The following is a 15,875-nucleotide window of genomic DNA, read 5'->3' on the forward strand; positions in this document are numbered from 1 at the left end:
TTTTCCCCGTTAAAGGGTTTTTTTTGGGGAGTTTTTCCTTGTCCGCTGCGAGGGTCATAAGGACAGAGGGATGTCGTATGCTGTAAAGCCCTGTGAGGCAAATTGTGATTTGTGATATTGGGCTTTATAAATAAAATTGATTGATTGATTGAGATGAGCGTAACTCCTACACACTGGACCTTTAAGCAACCTTCTGACAAGATTTTATGAAAGGAAAGACTTCAATAAACTTAAAGGCGTTTAAATGACAAACCTCTCCATTAATCGTTCAATGAAAGACTGTAGTGGTGTGTGTGTGTGTGTGTGTGTGTGTGTGTTCATGTCTGCAGGGTTGTTTGCACTGTGTGTGTTTCGGACTGTGTGCCGACAGGGAACAGTCATGACTGGCACATCCTCTGCTTGCAAGAATCTCCCTGAAGGATCTCTATTAATATCACTCACCACATTCATGAGGGGTGGGGGCTGCTGTGTGTGTGTATGAATGTGTCAAATAGCAGGTGAAAATGTGTGTGTGGGTTCAGATATATATCTGCTAGTCATGCTACTGTCTGTAAAGGACAGAAAGATGTAAAATGGAAATGAGGCAGACAGAGAGACTGAAGGTCACCTGCTGCTTGTTGTCGTTATCTGTCATCTGATGTTGTTGTTGCTGCTGCAGTATCCTGCAGCTCCTCACTGTCACCCTGAACTGATTCCTCAGCTATCTGCTTCTGGTGCTGTAACTCTCCTCATGCTCACAAACTGGCTTTTTTTTTTTTGTTGGAAAATCTCTTTTCACTGATTCACCGCCAGAGTACAGTGCCAGCTCTGGGGATTTAGCTGCATCAGTGGCTGCTCTGATTCCCACTCTCTCTTCAGGAATAAGAGAGTTGTCGGTTAATTGTCATCAGCGGAGCTCCTCGAGCATCAAAGAGTTTAAGCAGCGGTTCCCGATGTGGAGGTCGGGACTGTCTAAGAATCTGAGGGAGTAAGAGAGAGATTTATGTAATGGAGGAGGAGTCGGGGCTGGACTCTCTGCAGGTGGTAACAGAGAAGAAGATGCTGCCCAAGTCTGACTCAAATCACGTTTGGCACCAGGTTCTTTTCTCTATTTTGTTTTTCACTGTTGATAGTACCCCACCAGTGTAGGTGGGATTCTCAGCTGACATCATCTTCAACATGACGCTGAAAGCTTTCATCAGCAACCAACTCAGGGAACATCTGCACCTTGGCACAGTGTATGTAGTGTATGTCATAGTTTTGCTGGCTGACAATTTTTCAAATCTGGGTCGAGTGAATAGAAAGCTATTGATGGTAGCTTGGCTGTTTAAAATGGCAGGTTTGTGCAGGATGTCCTGTCACACTGATGATGATTCTTTCTGACCAGTCAGTGGTGTGCAATGTTTTAACTCCACCTTCTAGCTCACTTGCAAGCTCAGCCAATGTGGTACCAAAATAAGTACAAGGTGCTATCCACTAGAGGTTTTCATTGGTTTATCCTGACCCTAGAACCTTGGACCAAAGATCCGACCTGGGGCCTGTTCAGGTTCTTTTCACATTTTATTACCGTCCGTTGGGTCTGGGTCAGATCCCACTCTGTCACTGTTGGTGCGTGGTCTATTTATTACCATGTGCAATACCCAAGTGGATCTAAGACGACCCATGATCAGCGCTGATCACGAGAGAAATACATAAGTGATGTGTGTGTAGCTTGCATGGTGATGAGGCTGACTGATGAGATTATAAGAGCAGAAGTAGGGTGAAAAAAACATGGAGCAGCAGCAGGAGCAAGCTGGAGGCTGGGCAGAGGAAATTAAACTGCAGCAGCTCACATCACAACAACAACAACAACAACAACAACAAAATAATTGACGAAAAAATACAATTAAATAAAGATAGACATCCTAAACATTATTAAACATTATAAACAGTATAGTACAGGAGGTGAACTCTCCTCTCCAGTTACCAGTCCACACTCCATAGTTGGTCAGAATGGGGACTTGAACTACCAACCTTCCGGTTCTCAACCCAAGTCCTTATGGACTGCGTTACTGCATTTGCACACTTGTATGCATGCACATGCTTAAAGGATCTGCATGTTACATTCACAGCATTAATACAGCAACAAACCACTATTTGCTATGTAAAGATATTATGAAGTAATGACGCCCTGAGCAGAGAATGAAATCATGATATCTGTGTGTGTTGTAATCTGAGCTTCTTTGTAAATTGTTGTGGTCGACAGTCAAGCTCTGTATGCATGTTAGTGCAATGGAGTCCATGTGAGTGTATCCAACTGGCTAGCCAATTGCCGCCACTCTGCCCTGCGCTCATATGGCGGTTACCACTGATATTGGGACAGCATCATCGCAGAAGCTAAGAGCCCACCCTCCTGCTCCTGATATTAATGTTAGCTCTGTCAGTACTGTTGCTGTTGTGTGCACGAGAAAAAGAAAACAAGGCCCCACTCATAGTGCTACTAGACATGAAAAACTCCACAGGGAAGCTTAAGTGTCCAACTTCCAAGCGTTTCGTCTTCAAAAATCCCCACAATGGCACTAAAAAAACGAGTCCATAGCATGTGAAAGTCCCACAATGCAGTGCTGTGCTTTTAGATGTGTAAACTCACAGTAATGTGACAATTTAACTTGTCAGGAAAATTGATGAAGCGTCTGAATTTTCCTGCTCACTATTGACCATTTGCTGTGTGGAGAATAGTGAATGAGGAGGGAACTTCGGACACAGCACTTATAGATAAACTGCTGACTGTCTATGCAGACAGAGTTTAACAGCAAACACACACTAAACACACACACACACATAAGCCGCGACATCTATATCCATTTCCCATGCACTACTTTTAGCCCTAATCGAGGCTGTAAAGCGGACAGCTGGGATGGGGTGCAGCCTGTGCCATGTGAAACAATCATTTACTGCCGCAGTCATTGATTCCTTCAGATGATTAATAGCCTAATTAAAGGCTTTATGTCTAATTAGTTTATGAGAGGTGCAGTCTGGACAGTAAACCCACCACGCAACATCTGTTCTGTTAGAGCACAAAACATACTCTCCAATAATTGAGAGAAGTGAAAGTCCTCGGCTTCTCGTCTCTGTGAGCTGACTAATTGCTGGATGTTGAAGCTTGTTATTAACATTATGATGTTTGTCCTCCATCAGCATCAGCTGAGCTCTCAGACACACATGTTGATAAATGGTGCCTCGGTCATGTCTGCAGTGGTAGCTGCTGAGAGAAGGCATGTTGTGATGCTGCCCCCTGCTGGTGATCAGGGAGCATTACATCTACAGAGCCAGAAAAACTCTGACTGCTAACTCATGGTAGTAGTGTTAATAACAGCTAATTAGCCTTACTCACATATGCTTTACTGGCACTACAGCCTGTTGTCTGTGCATGATGAAGAATACAGGAAAACACTCACACACAGACTCACTAAAATGCTGCAGTCCACTTGATTTGTATGTGTTTTCATGCATGAATTATAATATTGGCTCTTTTTTTATTGGGATATTTATGAGTCATATTCTGGAATTAACAATTATTATAATGAAATCTAATGACAGCAGCTAAATAGCAGCCAAATTGTGTTATTATTGTCGGCATTTTTGATTGAAGGAGTAATCAAATACATATGATCCTGTTCATGAGGTCCATATTTATTATCTCTCTCTCTCTCTCTATATATATATATATGTATATATATATATTTTTTTTTTTAAATTCTCTGACAACTTATAAGTTCAGCAGCTCCTGAATGCAACATCGTCAGGCAGCCATCTCTTATCTGAAAGCTCACACTCTTCAAGCTGCAACTTGAACTCATCATACATTTTTAAAACATGTTTCAAATACTTCTCCACTGCGTTTTGAAAATAACATAAAACATATTTATTGTGCTGGTTTGCCAATAGCATAGGTTTCCATTATCAAATTTTTATGCTGTAGCAAAGATGTCCTGTAGTAATGTAAAGAATTTTTGTGTGTTTGGGAGCCACTTAAGCACATTAGATTTTGTGAAGTCTGGGCAGGTTTGTATCATTTAAAGTTTTTGACTGTGTCATGCAGTGTTATTGTGTGTAATAATGGGTAATATGTGAGAACATGTAGGAATAGGATATCAAGTCTGCAGTGGTCCAAAGAGGTGTCATTTTTGAAGGATTTTGCCTGCTGTGTTTTTCTCAGATTAACCTCGTTAAAGTTTTTCCCTGTCCAAAACTGAGACACCTTCCTGACCAAGTGGCCTATAGGAACTTAGGTAAGTTAAAACAGCTTCCTGGAAGTTTTTACTACAGGACAGATTGAGAGATTGATTGGCTTAAATGAATAAGAGAATATACAGGGGACTTCACGATGTTAAAATAGCAAGTACCACCTACATCAAACAGAAATGGGGAAGGGAAACTAAAAGTTGCATTCCAGAGGAAATCTGGACGACGTATTGTGAATTTCACAGGAAGATATCAAGCTTTAGTTGATGAGGAGTGTTTGGCTGGAGGAATCTTGGTAGATATTTTATAATGCCTGCTCAGAAATCTCTCCAGAGAGAAACTGTGTCTCCCGGCAAGCCAACCACTGCCATTTGTTTGGGCTTCTCCAAAAGTGAATCATTTTTGACGTGAGATTTATACAGAAATTGTGACTATATTTGGGACAAAAATGACTTTTTAGTGGGACAAACTTTTTTTCTGGGCTTCTACTTTTAACATCTTTAAATATTAAAACAAAATACTTATTTGGAACACTGAGTGTTGCTGCTAGAAGAGCAATTACAGAATACAGGATGATGGTGATATTCAGTTTATAGCCTCCAGGCCAAATCTGGCCCACAGAAGGGTACTGGGTGGCCTGCTGACCATTTTCTAACACTGGGACTTTTTTTTTTTTTTTTACTTTGTATGTAAATAATGCCAGAGTGACAAAAAGCATCAAAATAGAGCTTGTTTATCAAAAAAAAAAAGAAAAAAAAAAAAAAAAAAAAAGTTTGTTCATTAATTGGCCCCTGGCTTCCTGTGGTTTGCAGCAGTGGGCCCTGGGCAAACATGTTAAGTATCCCTGCCGTGTGTTATCGTATCCCTGCCGTGTTTGTGTTCTAAGTAATAAAAAAAAAGTAAAAAATAAAAAATTGAAAGAGAGAGAAAAAAGTTTTTTGGGGCATAACATGCTAAATAAATAAAATAAAAAATAATAGTCTGGTCTTGGTAAAAAACAAAAAAAGATAAAAACAGACTTTCAATGGAGGATAGCTTTGTTTTCTTAAAAGACTTTGAATACTAACAATAGTGAACACAACTATATAATTTACTCAGTTTTTACTTTGCTGAAGGATGCATTAAGGTCATCCACACATTGTTGTGCTGTGGAAGTTAGTTTCTTTGGTGTATTTAATTGGCAACTCGGACTATAAACTGTGGACTCACACAACTTGTAAATAACATCCACAGTAAATATATTTATAGTGAAGTCAGATGTGGAATTTTGTTTGACTCGATCAGCTCTGTGGAATGCAGCAGGACAGTAGGTTGAAAACAAGGAGTGAAGTTCTGAAAGCCACAAGCAGCCAGGTCAGTGTTGTTTCCTCGTCTTCCTCACCTCACAGTGTTGTTGGCAGCATCAGGGTCCCTCGCTGACACCGTCTTCACCACCGTCCCGATCTCGGCGTCCTCTGACAGCTCGATGTAGTACGCCGGCGAGTCAAACTGCGGGGGCTCGTCCACGTCCTCCACGCTCACGTGCACGATGGTGACGTCCTTGAAGGGCCCGCGGTGGCGGAAGGCAGGGTCCAGGTGTGTGTTGGCGCCCTCCACCTTCAGAGTATAACTGGGCTTGCTCTCAAAGTTCAGTGGCTGGAGGGGGAAACACACATAAAGGTATTATATAGATGAAACCTGGTGCCGTTATTGAACTTTGGCTGCACTTTGAAACACAAGTTGATGCTCTTTGCAGTCAGAATTCTTAGTGAAAATTCCTGCTGGATTGCTGTTAAAGAGATGAACATGATGTCTCTTTGCATTCTGGGTATATCAGAACAAAAATGTCCAGTAAAAGATCATCAGGTAACACGCCAGGACAAAGTGATGAAAGATGCCAGAGAACAGCAGCAAGGTGAAGAGTTCAAGTCAGATACTTCTTTAAAAACCTGAACTTAAAAGTGTTGATTTTAGACACCAAGAGTGAAGAATTTGTTGTAGACAGCACTTTACAAGTTATGCAATGTTTGCTACTCTCCAGGCAAAATTTAATTGCCAGATTTCTGAAGGGAGATTTGTAACTTTCTCCTGTATGATGAACGAGCCTTCAGCTTTACCAACCCAGACTGTTTCTCCTTCTTGTATGCAGTGTATCATAAATCACAAGTTATATAAGTTAAACATGCATCTTTACGTGAAATAAATGCATGAACAAATATTACAGAATCTGTAAAAGCCTTTTGTAAAATAAAACTTTTTTCCTGCTTTTTGAGGAATGATGGAGAAAGTTAAAACCAAGCAGCACCTGTGGCTTGAAACACAAATAAAAAATAGATTTTCCGTGTACCTTTTTCACTGTGATGATGCCGAAGAGGTTGGTGGGGTCGGTGCTGATGTCAAAGGTGTCCCTCCCATCTCCATCAATGATGCTGTACCTCATCTCAGCATTGACCCCGATGTCCCTGTCCTTTGCCCAGATACGCCCCACCACTGAGCCCACAGGAGCCGACTCTGGGATGCTCATCTGATACAACCCTGAGGAAATAAATGAAACAAAATGATCATTCTGTCATACCTTTTTTTTTTCATCCTCTAGAGGGAGCCAAACCTCTTCCATCACCTCTACGGCCGCTCTCTCCTCTCCGAATCACATCTCAGACAGCTTAAAATAAATGGCTCCATAAACGCCTCACAATTGGGTTATATACTGTCTCGTGGGTCGGCTTCAATTTCATCTACCGTTTAACCTCAAAGAAGAGGTGACAGCTGCCCAATTTGTGGCGCTCCCCGCAGTCCAAAGTGAAATGCCTGCACATTGTGCTTGACAGAGGGGAATCCCTGAAGCTCTTCACAACCGATCAAAGTTCCATCGAAGTGATGGTGCTAATTGGTGGGGGACCAGTGATGGAGGTAGGCGGCGGCGGGTGTTTTCTTTGTCTCAGAGCGAAGCCACCCGTCGTCCGGGAAGAGATGACCGCGGACAGCTAGACAACCCCTGACCTCAGGAGGACGGTAATGAGAGCAGCAAAAATGGGGATAATCAAAGAGACAGCATGGGGCGACTGGTGGCTGAGCGAGTGAAGGAGGGAGAAGCCAGGGGGTAAATGGCCAGAGACTGGTGGCCAGAAGTGGACAGAGGGAGAAGGGCAGAGGGGCTAACGGCTTGGATGCTCCAGAGAAATGAGGTGGATGGGTAGGGAGATAATGTGGGTTTGTGTGGGCTGATTGTCAGCCACACAGAATGGTAAACTCTCATTTTGGATATCAGCGCTCACACTTGGCTTACACTTTTTTTGGTCCTGTGCATCATTGCATACATTCTACACTGCAGACACACATGCTGACTTTAGCAGCTAAAACAGTGACAAGTCAAACCACACGTCAAGTTTCAACCCTGAAACAAAACAACAAGTTGTTTTTGAAATCCTAGTGAACTTCAGGGTCGTTTGAGGGCTTTGGCTTGAGGTTTGTGGTGTGTTTGAGTCTCATGCAGGGTTGGAGATTTAACAAAGCAGTAAGCTCATAGTGCAATGCAATATACAGTGCAGGGTTCACTGTATACTCATGATCACTTTGGGTCCATGTCATTGGTCCGACATCCCATTAGTCCGACGAACCGCGGTGCTGCTCCCGGTGGGCGTATTTCTACCTTGATGGTGCGCTGTGACCGGCTCTGGGTCAGCTGGGAAAGGCTTGAGGTGAAGCAGGCTCACGGTTTATGTGTTTGCCACTTTCTTTTTCATTTTAACCCACACCATGATCTTTTCCTGACCCTAACCAAGTGGTTTTTGTGCCTAAACCTAACCAGACCTTAACCACAGGGCATCATGATGATTTCGGAACAACGGGACTTTGGAACAATGGGTTTAATATGGTCGGAACAATGGGATGTCGGACCAATGGGCTGTCAGACCAATGGGCAGTTCCCGATCACTTCAATGTAATACTTATGATAGGTACAGACAGCTGGTACTGTTTTCACCTTGGGAATTCACGTGTGTGTCATCACAATGAAATGTGGTCCACGTGACACCTATTGTAGTGGGAATTACCACAGAAGCTGTTTTGAGTATTTTGCCAGTTGTGTCTTTCTGTTGGCACATTTTGTGAATATGGTAGTGCCACAATTGTGCAAGATGCAGTCAATATCTTTACAAGTGTGTAGCTGAAATCAAAATGAAAGTCAGTTCAAAGATGGCTATGGTCCAAGCAGGGCACCAGAAGTAGGGAAGGGGCCATTGGTCCTCAATTCACGCCCCTAGCCTATGTTGGTTTCAAGTCGTGATATAACGGCATGATAGCTGGAGTGGTCCCATCGCAAGATTGTCTCAAGTTTTTAAATGAAAAACTCTGACTGAACAAAATTCCTTATTTATGCCATACTTGGGTGCAAAAAAATCATACTTCTTTTGGTGCAAATTAAAGAATCTCTTCCATAAACATTAAGCAGCTAGTGTACAATCAGAACTTTATCTGCCACAAAACATGAGTATAATATACATATATAAGGATGTCTTTGTAAAGATCAAACACCTGACTAAACACCAAATGCTTCACCACCGACGCAAAAAGGCAAAAGCGTGAACAGCCCTATCTAGAGTCAGTTTGGTTTGTCTGTTCTGGGCTACTGTAGAAACATGGTGGTGCAACATTGCGGACTCTGTGGACAAGGACCTGCTCCCTGTGTAGAGATGGCTCATTTTAAGGTGGCAAAAAAACGCAATGACTCTTGTTTTAAGGTGATTACATACTAAATAAAACATACTTATTACATTTCATTTCTGCCGATATATCACCTTAAATCCTACACACTGAACCTTAAAAGGGAGAGTTCACCCCACTATATTGGAGAGAAAGCAGACATCTATAAGTCCAATATCTGCAACACTCAGAAACTCACAACAAAACAGTATAGACTGAGAAATAGCACTACAGGTAAGAAGGCAAATATGTATGTTTGATTTTTTGGGGTGAACTGTTCCTTTAAGTATTTTTCAAGCCAAAAATGTTTAAAAAAAAATTCAGTGTTTTCAGCTCCCTAATGTGATGACTTGTTCATTCATCATTGTCAGCTGAATATCTTTAAATTTTGGACTGCTGATCAGACAAATGTGGGCTCAACACTGCAACAGTTTTTACTATTCTTTTAATATTTTCTGACATTAAGAAGGAATTGGCACATTAATTGGTAATGAAAATAACCTTGAGCTGCAGCCCTCGTGCAAACAGTGATTTGTAACTTAGTCATAACTCATCCATGAGATCCATTTTTCAGCTCCATGATGCATTTAGTCATAATTTTGTATTTTGTATAAAATTATTCACAGAGCCACATGTCTCACACTCCTGCACTGTTTCTCTCCAGCTGAGAGAAAGTGTCCAGAACTTCTGATTTTTGCTTCTTCTTTTCAGCTGTAAGAGTGTCAGGAGGGATTAGAGAAAGGTGATGTGGGTTCAGGTAGAGCGGCGAGCAAAGTGAATCAGCACAGAAAACACAAACATAGAGAAAACAATAAGACAGTAGTGCAGTAAGGAGGAACAGTCTGTCTCTTACTCTGGTCAAACATGGGCGGGTTGTCATTGACGTCGCCGAGCGTGATGTTGACTGTAGTGGTACCGGCGAGCCCCCCCAGCTGGCCGCCCATGTCTTTGGCCTGGATGACCACGGTGTAGTTTTCTCTGGTCTCCCGGTCCATGTCTGCCAGGGACACGCGGACCATGCCTGAGAAGAGAGAAAGAGGGTGAGAAAGGGCAAACAAAGACACGAGGTGAATGAAAGGTCAGCTACAGAGAGCTGGTGACACAGATTAGGGTCATGTGTCCAAGGGATTGTGTCCTGGAATGTCAATGCTCTTCTCAATGGACTGGACGCGAGGCTGCATGAGTCATTTATCATTCAGCTTGTTGTGCTAGTCTGCTTTTTAAGTAATGATTTTAATCACAGGGTTTCTCATTTAAACATTCATACAAAACAATATGGTTTGAACACAACTTCATCAGTGGGCTGCAATAAAGAAAAACATAATTTTTCATTGCACTTTATAATTCTTCACCCACAAGCAGAGACAAATGGAGATTTAAGGGGTAAAACATACCTATAGTTTACTCTTAAACAAGTGTCATAGCTTCATCAGCCAATGTTACGTTATGTTTTATATCCTGAGCCCAGTTTTTCAAAGTGTAAGATTTGCTGAATTGTATGTATTTTGTCTGAGAGAAAACTAGACTACTGAATCTCCTCTTGGCTCTGTTTTCAGGCATTAGAAAATCTAGGCTGTGGCGGGACTGTGGCCAATCATAGGTCATTTCAGAGAGAAGCCATTCCCATTGGCTTTTCTACAAATGCAGATGTGCATGCATGCCCCTTCTGTGACAGCCTGATTCAATGGCAGAGAGTCCTGCAGAGAAAATTGCTGGCAACAACTGCCTACACTGCAAAGAAACCAAAATAGGTTGAACTTATCAAAAAGAGAGTCTAAAGGAGAGTATGACAATAAAGGAAATAAAACACGTCTATCAGTGAAGAGTTTCAAAGATGGAGAGAAAATATTGCTATAGCCTTCTGCTAACTGGAGCTTAAGACTCATAGTTGCAGCTTCAAGTTCCCCTTTATGTAGCTAACGTTAGCTAGAGCCTCGAATCACAGTGTGTCCTCTGCCTCACTCCTCACCACGACAGACAATCTTGTCGGGAGTAGAGCTGTCAGCAGCTCTAGAGACAGACTGCCAGTCAGCAGCTGCAGTAATCCTAATCCAGCCAGCACAAATCCCAGGTCTGGGGGACAGGACAGTCCCCCCCGGTCAGCAAACTTTCTGTTGCTGCTGTTACTCAGGTTAGACCTGGCGCTGCTGCTGGCCAACAGCCTGCCGTGACACCCAGCGCTGGGGGGTTTGTTGGGTGGCTAGTTGGCTAATTCTTGTCTCATTTGTAGTCTCATAAATAAATGTATGGGAAACACATTATTGCATGAGGGGCATGCATATGCCTGGGGTTGTTTGGTGGGAGGGGCTTCGGACAGAGAGGAGAGCTGCTGGAGGAGGGCGTATTTTCAAATTCTGCCCTTTTTTTGCCTTTTCCAGATTTCTGCCTGCCCCGGCTTTAACATGGTTTTACATGTGCATAGCAAAGACTTAAAGTATGGAGACTATAACTGTGGCAGCAGTGTGGAAGGAGGAAAGGAAAAATCAATATCTGACGTGGTACATGCTTGCATTCAAACTAAGTAAATGTAAACTTTTACAAACAAACTGAAGAATGGCAGCTTACAGAAGAAGAAGAAGAAGAAGTTTGAATGGTTGGAGGGTAGAGGATTTGTAAGTGGCTGCAAGAGAAAACTGTCGCCTGTACACTATTATCAGCACTGTATTATTACCAAACACATCTATGTATAGCTTTGCCAGATGCAGCAGAATACAACCAAGGTCAGGTGATGTTTTGTGCTGAGGAGTAAGAAAAGGAGTGGGTGTGTGGGTTTAAGCTATATGTGTTTGTGGTCACACCAATAAAAGCCTCAGTGTGGTGCTTATAGCCCAGTCAGGGAGTCTGATTGATAGCTGTAAAGTCACTTGTGTTTCAGTGATGGATGAACCTACAGCAGCAGCAGTGTGACCGGCTGCTGATGGGCACCGCAGCCTGAGAGGTTTGGCAACAGATTTCTGTGCTGACAAACAAGGAAACGAAGCAGCTGTGGTAAAAAATGGGCAGTGACTCTTTGCTTTTAGGAATGTAATGGATTTTTGGAACTGCTAGCTTGAGTTACGAATGCTGTTACCAGTTAGATATTAAAGCTTTAGGATTTTAAGCTCCACATTTAGTTTTTTACACATAATTTTTATTGCTACCATCTTATGTGATTCTTTGATATGTTACACAACATGGCCAAAGGTTAGTGGACACCTGAACAAAAGTATGTGGACACCTATGCATAACATTGTGAATTTCCTCATTTAAAAATCACATACATTAATCTGTTGCTATAACTGCCTGCATCTGGTTTCAGTCTCTTCACCACATGTTGATCCTAGCTGCAGGGATTTCATCCCATTCAGATCACAGACTGTATATCAAGATGGACGACATGACAGCTCCCCAAAAATGAAGCTGAAACATCTGGATTTCCCCCTGGTGGCACTCTCCATGTTAGTGGATGTGACGTGAGCCAAACTAAAAACTCAAAGTACACCTCAGATAAAATTTTCCCAAAGCTTGTTTCAGTCATTTAAGGTAGTTTTTTCACTCTGCTGTTTGTTCGCGTTTTGTTTTTCTGGTAAGTTTGGTTTTAAATTAGTTATTTAATTCTATAAAACAGGGATTTTTCAACATGATAAACAACTGTGTGAGCCAATCGGTGGGCTAGCATTTAGCGGCGTTGCTCGCAATTGGTCAGAAGGATGTATGGTATGGTAGTCAGTAAGCACTTAGCTCAGCTTAGCATAAAGACTGGAGGCAGGGGAAGCAGCTAGCTTGGGTTTTGTCAGTATATGTAAGTTTTTTTGTGTGTGTGGATTTTAAGCTAAGATTAAGAGCTTAAGAGCATCTGGTAGATGTATTTTTTAAACTTTGGACAGAGCCAAGCTAGCTGTTTCCCCCTGCTTCCAGTCTTTATGTTAAACTAAGCTAATTGCCTCCAACTGCTAGCTCAGCACCTGATGCAGAGACATGAGAGTGGTATTAATCTCCTCGTCTAACTCTCAACAAGACAAGAAAATCTGGTTAAAGATCTGTTCAAATGAAGGAAATCACAGTAGCATTGTTTTCTAAATTGGCGTGGAGTGGGGCACTTAGGAACAGCTGTTGTGGCATGTCATGTACAGCACACCCAACAGCTTCATCACCTAATTTTACCCCCCCATGTGGGATACCATGCATTTACATTGTTATAAGTAGGGATGTAGGATAATACCTGCACATCATCGGTATTGGCTGATATTGGCTTTAAAATGAACTATTAGAATCGGCTAACATGCTTTTTCTTATTTTGCACAATGAATAATTATATATATTGAAAAGCATTGTATTTTACGTCTCCATCTGCTGGTGCGCCATCATTATAAGAGTATCCATGCATATTATGATGTTAATTCCGCTACAGTGGATACTTGATGATCACTAAAATTAGGTAGAGAAAAAGGTGGATATATCAAAATCGGTATTGATTATCAGTCAAATGAGCTGTTACATATCGGCATATTGGATATCTGCAAAAAAATCCAATATTGTGCATCCCTAGTTATAAGGTGCTAATATTTTCCTATTGAACGAATAATCGATAATTTACACTACCACTCCCGATTCCTTTCGATCAGGGCAGATCGAGTCAGTCTCTTCTGATTGAGGTGGTTACATGAGGCATTTTTGTTTTGATTAAGCAATTCTTTAGACTGTACGTAAGTGGAATATTAGGCTCCTTGTAAACACACCTATTGTCATGAGTCATTTGAATGACAAATGGATCCATTTTAAGGGATAAAACCTTTGGGCAGGTTCTGGAACTACCCGATCACTTCACTACGAGAGGCTGTCTGTCTCATTCTGTCCTCATTTTCATCAAAGAAGTCACACTTTGAGTTTAGCACATCTCTCTCTGTCGACTGCCAGGAGTTTGAGTTATTGCAAGTTGCAACAAAAGAGTGCCGTGTTTCAGGCAAGTGTTCAGTATTCTTGTAACAACAATGGGAGCCATGCCGAGCTTCCCACACTCAGCGCCGGTTGGTATACACAGGGGCTTAAAGTGTGGACCGTTAAAATCAGACTGTGATGCAATTTCAGATTGATACCGGGTTCGAAACAAGGTGGGGAACTAGCAGCAGCTGTCGGCAGAGTGTTAGTAGATCCTGGCTGTCGGTGGTAGTTTGTCGACTTTATCAGGTCATCTCACATCATTCATACTTATTACAAATTCATGTGGAGCTCATAAAATAGTCAAAGTGGCTGGTGAAGTTTGAAATCCGTCAGACTCTACATGTAATGGATCAAAATGTTAGTTGCCGTGATTACAGATTGAGTGTTTCTTTTTAGCAGGCAGCATGTGTGAAGTCGTACCAGTCTTGGCATCCACTGAGAAGTAAGGCTGGCCCTCCAGGATGCTGTAGACCACACGGGCACTGTTGCCATACGTGGGGTCATCGGCGTCTGTAGCGGTCAGCTGAATCACAGATGTTCCTGGGTACACATGGAGGCAAAGGGGAGGAGGAGATGAAGAGGTGGAAGATAGATGCTGGTCAACTACTCTACTAACAACATATAAATAAAAAGAAATAATTTTGGGTGAAGTTTTTCCGACTGTGGCTGGAGGAGATCCAGGAATCAACTATGATTATTTACTTCAAAGTATCCACAAAAAGTAGGTTTATGAATAGTGAATGAAGCAGATGGAGATGAGCCTGTAAGAACAAACAACTCTGCAGGGCGGTTTTATACTTTGTTATTGTTCACCACAGCTGCAGCTGCCCCCTAAAGGGTAATTCAAAATTCTTAATGTGGGTTTTGTAAGGTACTTATCCATAGAGCGTGCTTTACCTACAGTAGATAGTAGTATGGCCACAAAATCTAAGCAATCTACTGCTGTTGACAGGCGCAGCAGCAGAACTGAATTAGCCACCTAAAAAAACCCTATATCAGTTAAGGAGTACACTATATTTAGAATTTTTTCACTGCTTTTCCCCGCTGTCAGACAGCAATTTCCGCCAGGGAACTGAATCCATAATATTGATCTCTTTGAGGCCAGGCTCCATTGACAAAAACTAAAGTAACCCTAAAAAACACTTAAGTCCCAAACTAACCAATTGAGGCAGTAATAGACCGGCAGCTCCCGTGTTCTGCAAGGTAAAATTCCTGTTTTTGTTAAAGGAGTTTGGTAGCTTTGAAGACGGCGATATAACAGCTTCAGTTTCCCACTGGAAAGCGCTGTTAATGATGAATATAGCATACACTTAGACTGATATAAAATTTTTAGGTACTGACCAGGGGCGTCTCTAGGATTTTGACACATCCGGGGCTTAGCCCAGAAGAGTTAAGCAGATGCGCGCGCCGAAATTTTTAGACATAGAAACATTCTCCACATACCCTACAGGTACCTGCTCTTTCATTGTCCTCCCTTTGGTCTGCTGCAGGATCCCTGAACACATCCCTATCTGCTATCATACCTGAAAATTAAATGTAAACATAACATTTTATAGCTTATTTATGAATGTACGTATAGTCAATATTGGTATCCCATTGCAATTAATACAAATAATTATGGGCAAAGTTGCCACTAACTTATGGCATTTTCACATGCCCAAACACTGGACCAGTTACGCCACTCTAGTGTAGCATAAAAAAGACATATCTGAAATATTTTATTTTCCTGCATAATCGCCCAACTTTTCCTCTATTTTGCCCATCTGTCCAGCTTCATTTAAACCCAACCAGCGTTGGGGAACAACATGTTAACCTGTCCTAATGCTACCACCTAGTGGTGGAGAGACACCTTGAATAATCACACAGTGATTTTAAGAAACAAGCTAACTACCTCTTCCAACATCCCTTGTGCTTGTCTGTCTGATGGCAGCAGCAGTACCAGCAGAAGCAGCAGCAGCAGTGCCATCTTGATTATCATCATCTGAGAAAAAGTGTGTTAAATTATTTTAAGAACACACAATTCACACTACACTTGCATTCAGAGACGAATGCTTGGTTAAGTACAGGGGTGC

The 15,875-nt window shown here is 42.0% G+C and overlaps 1 protein-coding gene across 5 annotated transcripts in view; it reads right to left on the bottom strand.

Annotated features, from left to right (window-relative positions):
• The window catches only part of LOC126397733 (cadherin-20-like), a 135,672-nt gene that overhangs the window by 15,426 nt on the left and 104,371 nt on the right, over positions 1-15,875 (bottom strand). For 2 of the 5 annotated variants that reach the window (XM_050056681.1, XM_050056680.1), the window contains 6 exons: positions 15,695-15,784; positions 15,258-15,326; positions 14,224-14,343; positions 9,737-9,904; positions 6,530-6,717; positions 5,585-5,838 (listed from right to left, as the gene is read on the bottom strand). In XM_050056681.1, coding sequence (XP_049912638.1) covers positions 5,585-5,838; positions 6,530-6,717; positions 9,737-9,904; positions 14,224-14,343; positions 15,258-15,326; positions 15,695-15,784 — 889 coding nt within the window. The remainder of the gene's footprint in view (positions 1-5,584; positions 5,839-6,529; positions 6,718-9,736; positions 9,905-14,223; positions 14,344-15,257; positions 15,327-15,694; positions 15,785-15,875) is intronic. The other 3 variants (XM_050056683.1, XM_050056682.1, XM_050056684.1) reach the window with 3 other exon arrangements.

The sequence above is a fragment of the Epinephelus moara genome, chromosome 11 (assembly GCF_006386435.1).
Source record: "Epinephelus moara isolate mb chromosome 11, YSFRI_EMoa_1.0, whole genome shotgun sequence".
NCBI classification, from domain to species: domain Eukaryota; kingdom Metazoa; phylum Chordata; class Actinopteri; order Perciformes; family Serranidae; genus Epinephelus; species Epinephelus moara.